Raw genomic sequence first — 12,037 nt, 5'->3', positions numbered from 1 at the left:
CAGAGGCCTGAACTCCAGTCTGCAGCACACGCACAGGAAGAGCTGACACTGGTGCCTCCTCCCTCCCCTGCCTCTCACATCCTGATGTGATTAAGGAATTCTCCTCTTGTTTTTCTGCCCTGGCTTGTTCCTGTAGCCCTTGCTTCACTCCCAGCTCTGGGTGTGTGTTTAACGCCCCTGCCAGCCACTCTGCAGGATGGCTCTTCCCTTGTGCTTCATCTTGCAAAGGCGCTGGGGGCTGGGTAGCCCTGGCTGGGCCCAGTCTCCTCTGTCAGCTACTGGAGAGAGACCCGAGAAGGGCAGCGCAGGGAAAAGCCCAGCACTGGGTGACCTGCATTCAGAGAGTTCCCTCAGTTAGTGTAGTGGCCCCCAGAGGAGGGCTGCTGGAGCCCAGCACCCAGCTAGTGAGGGCCCTGAGCTCCCTTCAGCCCTTCCACAGTCGCCGCATGGAAGCTGCCTCGGCACTGGACGTGTGGGAGCCGAGCCCTGGCCTGCTTGGACACAGGACAGCCTCCGGCTGGGCTGAGGGACAGTCACTGGTCCCGGCAGCAATGGTCATAAGCCACAGCAATGCCCAGGAGTCTGGAGCCTCCTGCCCAGCCCATGGATGGAGATGGAGACAGAGACAGACCAGACACATCTGGAGTGTCGTGGCGCAGTTCAGTGTCTCCCACTGGGGCCTCTCGCTGCTCTCAGCAGAGATTTTCCCTGCGCCAGCTCTAATCTCCCTCCATGCCTGGGCAATGGGGCAGAGAATGGCACCCCACGCCCTGTCGCTCCTTCCCCCAGGCTAACCCAAGAGGCCCTGGGTTTGCTTCGCTGTGGGAACCTCTCTGTGACTCTTACGTAACTCTGAAGCTTCCACATTTGGGTCAGGGCTGAGCCGCAAAGCAGGCCCATATGACCATCCTCTGACCCTGGGTGAGCTCATTCCCAACCGGGAGCAGCTGCACTGTGCCCAGCCCTGGGTGTCTTCTCCCTCTACCTCTACCTCTTGGCTGTGGTCTGGCCACCCCCAGAGAAGGAACCGAGCCTGGGGCTCCCTCTTCCTCCTTCCCATGGCCACAGGGTCACTCCAAGGGAAGAGCTGTGTGCTGTGTGGCCTGGCCTGGTCTCAGCACCATTACTGAATGTGAAACCAGGAAGCAGGGAAGTGCCCAGTGCATGAGAGAGCAGCCCCCTGCTCCCTGGAAGCCTCTGAGTTCTCTGAGCTGCACTGGAGTAGGGCTGCCCGAGATGTAGCACACTGTGTCCCAGGCTGCCAGCCTTCGCCCCTCTTGCCAGGCCAGGGTTGAGACTGGAAAGCCTCATGCCCTGGCCTGGGAATTGGGGCGCTGCATGTGGCTGAGGCTCAGGTCCCAAAGGGCAGCGTCCTGTGAGGAGCATCTGAGCAAACTGGACTGACCCGCAGAGACATGCCAGTGGGGCTAGGTCCCAGCGCAGGGACTTCCCCTGTCTAAGGCCAGAAGCAGTCACAGTTCCTGCCCGCCCGCCCCTTGCAGGCTACAGAACTTGCTTGCCCACTCCTGGCCTCCGCTGGAGTCGCTCACGCCCCCATCGCGGTCTGCGGGTTCTTCTGGCCAGCAAACCCACCAGCTGCGCCAGTGCCCCGTGCTGCAGAGGAAGGTGCAGAAAGTGGCAGACTGAGGGTCTGGCTCAGAGCTGTGTGGCAGAGGCACTGCCATATCCTGCTCTGCCCCAGCTCCCTGAGCAGTCCTGATGAAAGCCCAAGCCAAGCCCTTCCAACCATTTCCTGGAGACAGCCTGTCACCCAGGCTGGCTGGAAGCAGCGCACACCGCCTGCTGCCATCTCCAGGAGCTGGTCAGAACTGTGACTGAGCCAACTGCCTAACTCATGCCAAGCTCAGGGTGCCACATGCCCTGCCCTGCCCTGCCCTGCCCTGGCACAGTGCTGAGGCCACGGCCCAAGTCCAGCGCAGAGTGTTTCTAGACGTGTCCCTGGCTCTGCTCTCAAGCAGCGCTGTTCCACTGTTGTCCGTGGCATGGAAGGAAATCCAAAATCCCTGGGGGTGGCCTTTGGAGCTGAGGCCCAGCCTCGTGCAGTGGTGGCTGACGGTGGGATGGGGCTGTTCTCGAGGGCAGCGTGGCCTACCAGGAGGCTAGGTGCCCTTGGCCGACCTACATTTTAATGCAGTCCACGTGGCTGGTCCTCCAGTTCGGAGCCAGGAAGCAGCTCTCGTGTTCAGAGGGGTGCGGTGTTCCGGGAACTGGGGCCTCGGGGTGATGGTGGAGCCCGGCCGAGGCAATGGGCTGGCTGAGAGGCCTCAAGGAGAATGCAGCAGGGGTAGGAAGGTGTTCGCGTTGCAGACAGCATGGGGAGACCCCTGCAGGGCATGTGCTCAGTGCTGGCCCCACACTTCTGAACAGCTGTGGCCCAGCTGGAACAGAGCCAGCAATGAGCTGCAATGATTCGAGGTGAGAAGAAGCTGCTGTAGGTGCAGGGAGAGAGGCTCAGCCAGTTCTAGCCAGAGCAAGGGGAAGAGATGGCCTGTCTCAGTCTGTAGCTAACTCTGGGCGGAGAGGGCCTCACAGCCTGGGACGGCCTGAACGAGACCCTGGGGCTGGGAGCTAAAGCCAGACAAGTTCAGATTGCAGTTGAGGTGCAAATGTTTCGGAGTGAAGGTAACTGACCATTGAAACAGCTCCCCCAGGCAGGCTTGGCTGCCCACACTGGGAGGGTTTGCAGCCAGAGCTCTGCTGTAGTGCAGGCTGAAAGCACGGACCTGGTGCAAGCACCAATGGGAGCAGATCTCTGGCCTCTGTTACTCTAGATGTCAGGCCAAAGACTTGAATGGCTCTCTGGCCTTGGACTCCAGGGGTCTGGGTTTCCATCTCAAGTGTGTTCCAGCCTTTCTTGTGAGTTTTGTGTGTGTTACGGTAGTACCCAGGCAGCTGAGCACTTGGGGCCCAAGGGCCAGACCCATGATGGGAAGCAGTCTCTGCACCAGAGAGCTTGCAGACGAACTAGCCAAGTTAGAGGAAGGGTGGGCACAAGGCAGCTGCATTCGCCCATTTGCTGAGGTCACACCTGGTGCCTGGCAGAGCCTGGAAATGGATACAGACCAGCGCTTTAACCGCAAGACCCTCCTTGCTCTAAGCCTCAGCTCTGGATCACCTGATTTTCTAGTCTTTCTGAGGTGGGGGGGGCAGCATTTCCCTTGTTTTTTCGTCAGTATTTCCAGAAATAGACACAAACCTCCCCCAGGGTGGTGGAGAGCAGCTGCGGGGGTTGGTCCTGAGTGTGCCTGACTTCCCTGACAGTGAGTTCTCCTGTCCTGTTCTGTTGTGGCTTGCCTGGGTTTCCTGTAAGAAGGAGGATGACTTGAGGATCGAGGCATTTGAAGATGACTCTGAGGCTGAAGTCAGTGGAGAAGAGTTTGACATCCGGGAACTCAGAGCCAGGAAGCAAGCGCTTGCCAGGAAAGTAGCTGAGCAGCAGCGGCGGCAGGACAAGATCCAGGTAAGATGGAATACTGGAGGTTTTTCCAGGCTCTGCTGAGAACCAAATCAGGGCAATTGCTTAAAACAGAGCTACCGACAGCCCCAGGTTGGGGGTCCTCCGCTATAAGGCACCAAACCAGTCACACAGAGCACTTGTCTTGCCAAACTAGCTAGCAAGAAGTCACACAGGCAATTCCCTCAGACACTCCAGCTTCCCTTGTGCCACAACTAGTAACCTTCCTGACACAGAGAAGAGGTGATGTAAACCAGTCACACCACATCTGAACAGGTTCTTCCAGTCCCAAAGGACCAGACATCTTACCACATCAATGCACTCCTTAGCTCTTATCCCAAAGAGCACTCTGTGACAACCCTTTGGAATCTAGTATCTAAAGGCTTATTAATAAAAGAAAGAGAGAAAGTGAGGTGAGAGTAGAATTGTTAAAGCAATGAAATTACATACATCAGTCACAAAGTTCTCGATCACAGAACACTAGAACTGGAAGGGACCTGAAGAGGTCATTGAGTCCAGTCTCTGCCCTCATGGCAGGACCAAGCACTATCTAGACCATCCCTCATAGACATTTATCTAACCTGTTCTGGAGATCCTGCAACCTCCCCAGGCAATTTATTTCAGTGTTTGACCACCCTGACAGTAGGAAGTTTGTCCTAATGTTCAAACTAAACCTCCCTTGCTGCAGTTTAAGCCCATTGCTCAGAGGTCATGGGGAACAATTTTTCTCCCTCCTCCTTGTAGCCCTCTTCTAGGTACTTGCAAACTGCTCTCATGTCCCCTCTCAATCTTCTCTTTTCTAAACTAAACAAGCCCAGGTCTTTCAGTCTTCCCTCGTAGCTCATGTTCTGTAGACGGTTAATCATGCAGGACTGCAGCAGAGGTGGAATAGACTTCTATCTCAAAAGTCTCTGGAGTACCTCCTGTGTTAAGATGGGTCAGCCATCCTTTTGGGCTCAGCTCATAGTAGAGCTGCTCCTGAATCGTTGAGCTGGATTGACGACAAAGATGGAGGAACTGCAGGGCCCTCTTATCCCCTTGCCCATGTGGAGGGAATTCCATAGTTCTTCCGTGTGTGGAAGCACGTCCAAAATGGAGCCTGTCACATGAGCAGATCACCTGTTCAAGTCCTTTTTTGGGCAATCTGCCATTGCCTGCCTGCTGAACTACACATCTGCAGCCAGACTCCTCAGATGTGGAGTGGCACCTGCTACGGCCCTTGCAGCTTCACCTGACTGGGACCCGTTGACAGATGGTTACCACACCTCCTATTGTGCTCCCCCAGAAACAAGCACAGAGCCAACATTCATAGAACTCCACATATAAAACCGCTGCAGTCAGCAGCATAAGCACATTCAGCGACCCACCAGCTCTCAGTTGACACGTCACTTGGCATGAGCTTCGGTGCCAGCCTTGGAGGGTGGTGACAATAATGTTTTGTCCGTTGATACTAAAACCCGATAACGTCACATAGGGCAGCCTGGGAGAGCGAACCAGAGCCCTGGGGCTGGGGGCGAGTGGCTGAGCAGGTTGCTCAGGGGGTGAGCCTGTCCCTTTGTGCCCCTGGGATCCCCACTGGGAGGGCGGGAGTCAGGTGTGTTCCCTGCTGCGTTGGGGGGCCGGGCACCACTGGGGTGCGTCTCAGAAGCCTGCGTTTCCCTACTGGGTCATGGGGGCTGGTCCCACTGCTGTGGGAGGTTGCAGACAGCCGCCACTGGCTTCTGAAGAAAGGGGCCAAGCCCAGGTGAAGGCAGAGCAGCAAGGAGCAAGCCTGGCCCGACTGTCCTTGCAGCCCCCTTTGTATTTCCACCCTGTGGGGGGTTTGTGCAGGCAGGCAGAGTGCCCATGGGGCGATGCTGCTGCCTGTGGCTGTGACCAGAACATCGCTGTGGCAACACAGGCAGCTAGAGGCTCGTGGGTCGGGTTCGGTTCCTGGAGCTTTCGCCAGTGGTGCGCTGTGAGTAAGCTAAGCTGGGCCCTGGGGGTGAGCGTGCTGGCCCTTTAAGAGCAAGCTCACATTCATGGCTATTGGCCACTTTGCTTTCTCTGGCCCCTGGTCCTCCTCCACCCTCCCAGCCCAGAGGAGGATTTCTCAGCAGAGGAAAATTCGCCCTGCTCCCCCTCCCCCTCACCTCCGCCCTCTCTAATGCCCAGGGCCCTTCACTTCCATAATTCTTCATTTTCCAGCCTTGAACGTAAGCCAGACACATCTGTCTGGCCAGATGCGTGAACTCTGCAGTCTGTGCCGAGGTGGTTGTAAAACAGGGCCGCTGAAGGCCCTACTGGGAGAGCACACACATGTGTACCCTCCGGCTGTTGGCTGGGGGCCCAGAACCACGGCAGTGCACTTCCAAACCCACCCCAACCTGGCTGGATGTTTCCCTTTTTCACAAATCCCCCGGAGGTGCAGGTCTGACTGGGCGGGGGCGGGAGCTGGGGCTGGGGCTGGGGCTGGGGGAAGGGGAGGGTCTGCCCCATGCTAATCAGCCCCTTGCTGCTGGCAGGGATCTGGGTCACATTAGTGCTACAAGGGAAGCAGCAGCAATTGAGATGGAGGTTGGAGAGCTGGGCTGTAAATTACAGCAAGCCGCCTGGGCCCTGCCAGCCTCCCAGGGCTGGTAAGTGGGAGGTGTCAGTAAATTCCCCACTTCCCAGGACCATGTTCAGATGCAGCAAACAGGAACTGCACGTGTTCAGGGACGGCTGTGCTCCGAGAGCCCCCGCCAGGCCACTAGTCCAGGCCCTGCCCGGCCAGCCCTGCTGCAGGGTGCCGAGGGGAGCTGCTGGGGCCATGCCTGGAGCCGGATGGAGGTCAGCATGAGGGTGTGGGCCGTGGCCGGGGCTCTGCAGCTGGGAGTGTGCTGCACTTGGAGCCTGCTTTCAAGGGGTGGAGGATGGCTCCTTGGGGTCTGACTGACGTCCTCATGCCCCGTGTTGGCCAGCAAGAGAGCGGAGCTGGGCCCAGCCCTCGTGCTGCAGCAGCCGCTAACCCGCCAGCCTGAGGCAGGGAGTTGGAGGAGCTAGCCATGCTCCTGGGAGCAGGACAGGACACAGCTCCCCAGTGTCTCATCCTATCCAGCATTCACTGCCTTAAGCAGTGGGGAGCCTGAGCCCTCTCCAACACAGACAGGCCTAGTGTTCTCCTGCACCTCAGCTGACACTTGCCTCCCTTCTCTGCCATTCTGAGCCCGCCTGCCCAGTCTGTAATGTGCCTGTCTGCACAGAATCAGGGAGAGCAAGGGCATCGTCCTCATGCCCCCAGGGGCTCAGGGAATGTCTATGCTGCAGTCAAAGGCCAGCAGCAGGGCTGTGGCTGGCCAGGTCGGCTGACTTGGGCTGCAGGGCTCTACCACGGTAGTGTCGACCTTTGGGCTCAGGCTGAGCCAGTGGGCAGGGTGGGGTCTCACAGCTGGCTGCAGCCCAAGCCCCAACATCTGCACTTCAAGCTGCGGTTAATTGACCTGGGCCCTGAGATGGGCCCCGGACGGTTTCATTGCAGTGCAGACACACCCTGCGGGTGGCCAGGGCCGGGCAGGGCAGGGCGGCAAGCCCCACTACAGATTACTGCCCTGGCCACTGAGCAAGCCCCTTGGTCCCTCCAGCCCCCGCTTGGGCTCAGTGCTTTCCACAGTGCCCCCCGCCATGGGGCCATCTCTGTTCCCCAGGAGGGAGTGCAGCATCCCAGGAGTAGGCAGCACAGTCCTGTGGGGAGGGTTCTCCCTTCCCTGCTCTGTGCTGGGATACTCTGTGTACGCAGCCCCCCAGTCACACCCGTCTCCCTCACCTGAGCTCTTGCAGGCCCTTCTCTGTCACGTCCCCCTCGCCCCGCAGCCTGGTGCTGCCCTCCTGCACTGTTCCCGGCCCAATCTTCTGCGGGCATCCTCTGCTGGGCTCCCAGCGGGTGGCAGGGCTCCCCAGCCTAGGTCGTTAGTGACGGCAGCCCCAGGTGCTGGGGGACCCTTAGGCATGTGCCCTGAGTTGGGTACCTGGCTCTTTGCCATTGCCTCAGATTCTACGGGCCAGGGCTGGTGTCTGAGCCTGTTGGCTGGGCTGGTTGGTGTGACCCCCGGAGCTCATGGCTCCTGCGCTCCCTTCAGGTAAGAGTGCCTGGTGCACCTGGCCCTGTCGCCCTCTGTGTGCTCCAAGGGAGCCTCTCCGGAGGGAGAGGGGCAGGCTGGGGTGCAGCGGGAGGTGGGGATTTTATCCCCCTGGTTAGGTGACATGTTTCCTGATGCCCTGCAGTAACTAGGTGTGTGCCTCAGTTTCCTTCGGCACAGCATCAGTGCCTAGTGGTGATGAGAGATGACGACATCTCACCCAGAGACAATGGGGCTCCAGAGTCTTTGTAACCCAGGCAACCAGGTGCCCCCTTTCTTCCCCAGGAACCGGACACAGGCGGGAGGAGGGGCCTGGCTGGTGTGAATGGGAGCTGGGCTGGGGAGTGGGGCAGCCTGGGCTGGCTGGAGAGGGAGGGGGGGGACCAGGACCCGGTTTGTGTGGGACCCCTCTGGGCCCCTCTCCCCAGGATGGTTGGTACTGGTGGCTTCTGGTCCCTGTGCTGACAAGTCTGTTCTAAGCTGTGTCCCTGTCCCAGAATGACCCTCCTGTTCTCCCTGCTGAATGAGAGTCTCCTCTGCCTGCAGCTGGGGGGTAGGGCCTGGGGACCCCCCACTCTGTGACGAGGCCCAGAGCACTCTCGTTCCTGCTGGAGGCCTGCAGCCTGATGTGCTAGGGGTTGAAGCAGAAGCAAAGGGCACAGATTTCCAGCTCTATCTGTCTACATTTTAGAGCCCAGTCCTCTTTGCCCGGAGCTGACGTCCCTTGGCTGGTCTTCCTGCAGAATAGGTGCCCCCTTTGCCCATCTCCTGGCATGGTTGTCCTTTGCTGCCAGCCATCAGGAGAGCTGCTGTTAACAGCTGAGTTCAGCTTTGGGAGCTGGCACATTCTTCTCCCTGTCTCACTCACGTGGCACAGACATGCCAGAGTTCTCTCTTCCCCTCTGACTTGGGTCCTGGGGCAGGAAGGTGGGATGCCCGCAGGTCAGGGAGTGATTGCAGGTGCTTTAGTTCATGCAATACCCTCTTCTCAGTGGCAGCAGCGGCCCTGGTGGTGCAGCAGCCATGGGGCTGGGGAGCAGAGTCCAGCTCTCCTGGCAGAGGAGTGGAGCAGCGAGCAGTGGGGGAGGTGGCTGGAGGGCCAGGGTGAATCTAGACCTCGGCCCTCTGCCAGGAGCTCTCTGGCACTCTCGGCCTCTCAGACTAACCCCCAGGCCAGGGGTTTGCTGCTCACCTCCCAGCGGGCCAGGCCCTGTCTTTCGAGGGTAGCCAGCACCCACGTCTCCGTCCTCCTCTTCCCCACGTCCCCAGCAGGAGTTGGTGAGACTGCAGCAGACCTAGGGGGGAGGATCTGGGCTGGGGGCTGTGTGATGCCGTGGGGTGAGTGCCTTGGTGCCCCACTTGGGGCGCAGGAGAAGAGAGCCCAGAGGGAACTCTAACAGTGTTCAGCAGCTGAGCCTCCCTGAGGCAGCCATGGTTTCTCTTACTAAGCGCTGGCTGCTGCCTGAGTCTTAGCCTCACCGCCCCGCCCCTTGGCCCAGCGCTTGGTCCTCTGTCCTTTGTGCCACTGCTGTGCGCTGGGAGCGGTCAGGTTTCCTGAGCGGCTGAAAACATCCCACCTGAACCATAACAGGCTCTTCCTCTGGATGCTGCTATTGTTTTGCTCAACATTACAGAAGCTGCGTAACTGGGCAGCCAATTCGGACACGTCTTCCCAAAATAGCCTCTCTCCTGTCCCTTCTGAGCACACCCGGCGGCCGCCCCCTTAAGATGCAGCCGCTCCTTTGTGGCGGCAGCGTGAGGAGCCTTCTAAATATAGCCACGTCCCATTCACGCTCTCCGCCAGGAACAATGCGGCAGCACACGCGCTGACACGCACCTGCCTGGGAGCGGGTGCCTGCTGGCTGCGGAAGCCACACACCCACCCCCGGCGGCTCCACCACGGCGGCAGCCCCAGCTCGCTACCAGGCACAGGGCACGTTCACGGCAGAGGAAGGCGCTGCTGACAAGCCTTGGAACTAGGTTCGGAACAGGCATTGTTCTCGGTCCCTTGACAGAGCCCTCTGCCTGCTGTCCCCACGTGGGCAGTGGCGCCTGAGCGAAAGGGGAGAGTCGGCCGGGGCAGGGGTGGGCGCGCTGCTAACAGCCCCCTGGGGAGTGGTGTGCCACCTCCGCTCTGCCCAAGCAGGTGTGCGTTCGCTGCAGCCTGGAGCTTGGCCCGGGCATGGCAGCCACCGGTGTGGCCTTGCTCCGGGAGCAGTGTGAGCCGGGGAAGCGTCTCACTGCAGGATGGGGACTGCCCAACAAGGGGCCCTCCCAGAGCCGCTGGGCTCCGGGCTGCAAACAGTCTGCACCATGGCTCTGTGGGTGGCTGGCTCCCTTGCTGAGCAGGATGGCCTGGCCTGGTCTGGCCTGGCCCCAGGGGATTCCATCTCATGTAAATATGGAGGGCACTGGGGGTTGTACTGTGTTCCTCTCTGTAGTGGCACCAGCAGGGGCAGCTGGAAGACCCCCCCACACACGCCAGCCCCTGGCACTCGCTGGGCCCGTGGGCTGAGGACTGGGAGCAGTTGGCTGCCAGGGCGAATTGCCAGAGTATGCCATGGGCAGCGTGCCGGCCGTGTGCCGCCGGAGGACTGGGAGTGCTGCCTGGTCCTCTTTACCCTGCTTCCCAGCAGCTCACCGGGCACTGGCCCCTCCCGCTCACTTCCTCCCACCCTGGGCGCCACGGTCTGTCCCGTACAGCAGCAGCTGTGTCCCTCGTACTCTGCAGGCCTTCCTGGGCTTCCTGCACAGCCCGGCCTCCCAGGTGGTGGGCGCCATCGTCCTGCCCTAGTGATTTCCGGCCGTACAAGTGCACAGGGAGAGAAGCCCCGAGGGCCCCAGCTGTTCCTCTTGCCTGTGGTGCAGGCTCTGGTGTCTCCTCCATACCAGCAGAGGAGTAATGTGGTCCCTGCCCCTAGTTCTGCGCACGGGCTCTCTCCCATCTGTGGCACATGGCCAGCGAGAGGCTGGATGAATTATAGGCCCCTCCCTCCCATGCCCCCTTGGCCAGAGGCTTCTGCAGCCTTTTACTCACACAAACAAAAATAAATCTTGCTGCCGGCCTCTGAACTCTGCAAAGGCAGATTTCCCTCTGGCTCCCTCTGCGTCCTGGAGCTGCAAGAGGGGACTTGGCACACTCCCCACGACCTCACTCTTTCACTCCCTACGCATCCTGTGTCCTTCTCACCGGGCGGCCCGGGGGTGGGGATGGGACGTGACGACCAGCACAGGCCCAGCTCCCAGCTGCCAGGAAGCTGACGGGTACAGGCTGTGAGCACTGGAAAGGCAGATGCCACACACATGGGGTCACCTGCACACTGGGCCTGGACATGGAGTCCTATGCCAGACATCGCCATGTGATGGCGAGTGACCGACGGGGTCTGCCAGCCCAGCACTGGAACCCTGAAACCTGCCCCCTGGGGCTTGACCTGTCTGCTCCCAGGGCAGGAGGAGGGGGCTGCTTCCGGCAACTCTCTGCCCCAGCTGCAGGGCGCACGTTCTGCCCAGCATGTGGCATGGAATGGCCTGGTGCCAGCTGGACTCCAGGAGCCCCTCCCTGTGGTCTAGGCAGAGGTCAAAGCAAGGCCGTCCCACTGCCCTTCTCCCACGCTGCACCGAGATGCCAGCAGGAGCTGCCGTCCTGCGTGGCACACCAAGGCCCTCCTTTGGCCCCACGGCTGCCTGCACAGACCCTGCCCACTGGTGCCCCTGCTACGTCTGACTGGGTTCTCGGTGATCTGGGAACCACACAACCGCTGCATGAACGCAGTCTGTGCTTAGAGGGCTTGTACCTGTCGAGGCAGGAGTGTGCCAGGTCCTGCTCACCCTGTGCCCTGGCCTCTTACAGGCTGTGCTGAAGGATCAGAGCCAGATGCGGCTGATGGAGCTGGAGATCAGACCTGTCTTCCTGGTGCCGGACACCAATGGCTTCATCGACCACCTGCACAGCCTGAAGAAACTGCTGGCGTGGCGGAAGTTCATCCTAGTGGTGCCCCTGATTGGTGAGTGAAGTGGTGCACCAGAGTCAGGTGCCTGCTGCCTGCACTCTGGCCGGGCTGGGCCCGGGGTCGCACGTGGAGCTTGGCAGTCCGGCCTCCCATGCTGGCGTGGAGCTGGCAGGCTGGGGGCAGGGTTGGGTGGGCGGCTGTTTGGCTGGTGGCAGGCTGCCCGCTGGACCCTGGTGAGGAGCCCAGGCGAGTTCTTCCCTTTGGTGCTGGACGGGGCCTTAGCAGGGGAGTGCGCTCCTCAGACGTGCTCTGCGGCAGGGCCAGGCAGGCCCTCCTCTGGTCCATCTGGGCTCCCTTTCTGCCAGGGCTGCCGCAGCCGGCTCCACTGCTTGGCTCCCTTCCCCGGGTGCTGTGGGGCAGTAGGGCCCCAGGCCTGCCGGAGGAGGAAGGGAGCAGGGAGGGGGACTTGCTGAGCTATGCAAGCAGGCAGCTTAGCCCAGTGGAGCTGGGGCTTA

The 12,037-nt window shown here is 60.4% G+C and overlaps 1 protein-coding gene across 4 annotated transcripts in view; it reads left to right on the top strand.

Annotated features, from left to right (window-relative positions):
* The window catches only part of SMG6 (SMG6 nonsense mediated mRNA decay factor), a 158,503-nt gene that overhangs the window by 139,585 nt on the left and 6,881 nt on the right, over nt 1-12,037 (top strand). For 3 of the 4 annotated variants that reach the window (XM_075013599.1, XM_075013602.1, XM_075013601.1), the window contains exons 15-16: nt 3,332-3,481; nt 11,423-11,576. In XM_075013599.1, the coding sequence (XP_074869700.1) occupies nt 3,332-3,481; nt 11,423-11,576 (304 nt within the window). The remainder of the gene's footprint in view (nt 1-3,331; nt 3,482-11,422; nt 11,577-12,037) is intronic. The other variant, XM_075013600.1, reaches the window with a different exon arrangement.

The sequence above is a fragment of the Carettochelys insculpta genome, chromosome 19 (assembly GCF_033958435.1).
Source record: "Carettochelys insculpta isolate YL-2023 chromosome 19, ASM3395843v1, whole genome shotgun sequence".
Lineage (NCBI taxonomy): Eukaryota > Metazoa > Chordata > Testudines > Carettochelyidae > Carettochelys > Carettochelys insculpta.
This window is presented reverse-complemented; position numbering and strand designations above follow the sequence as displayed.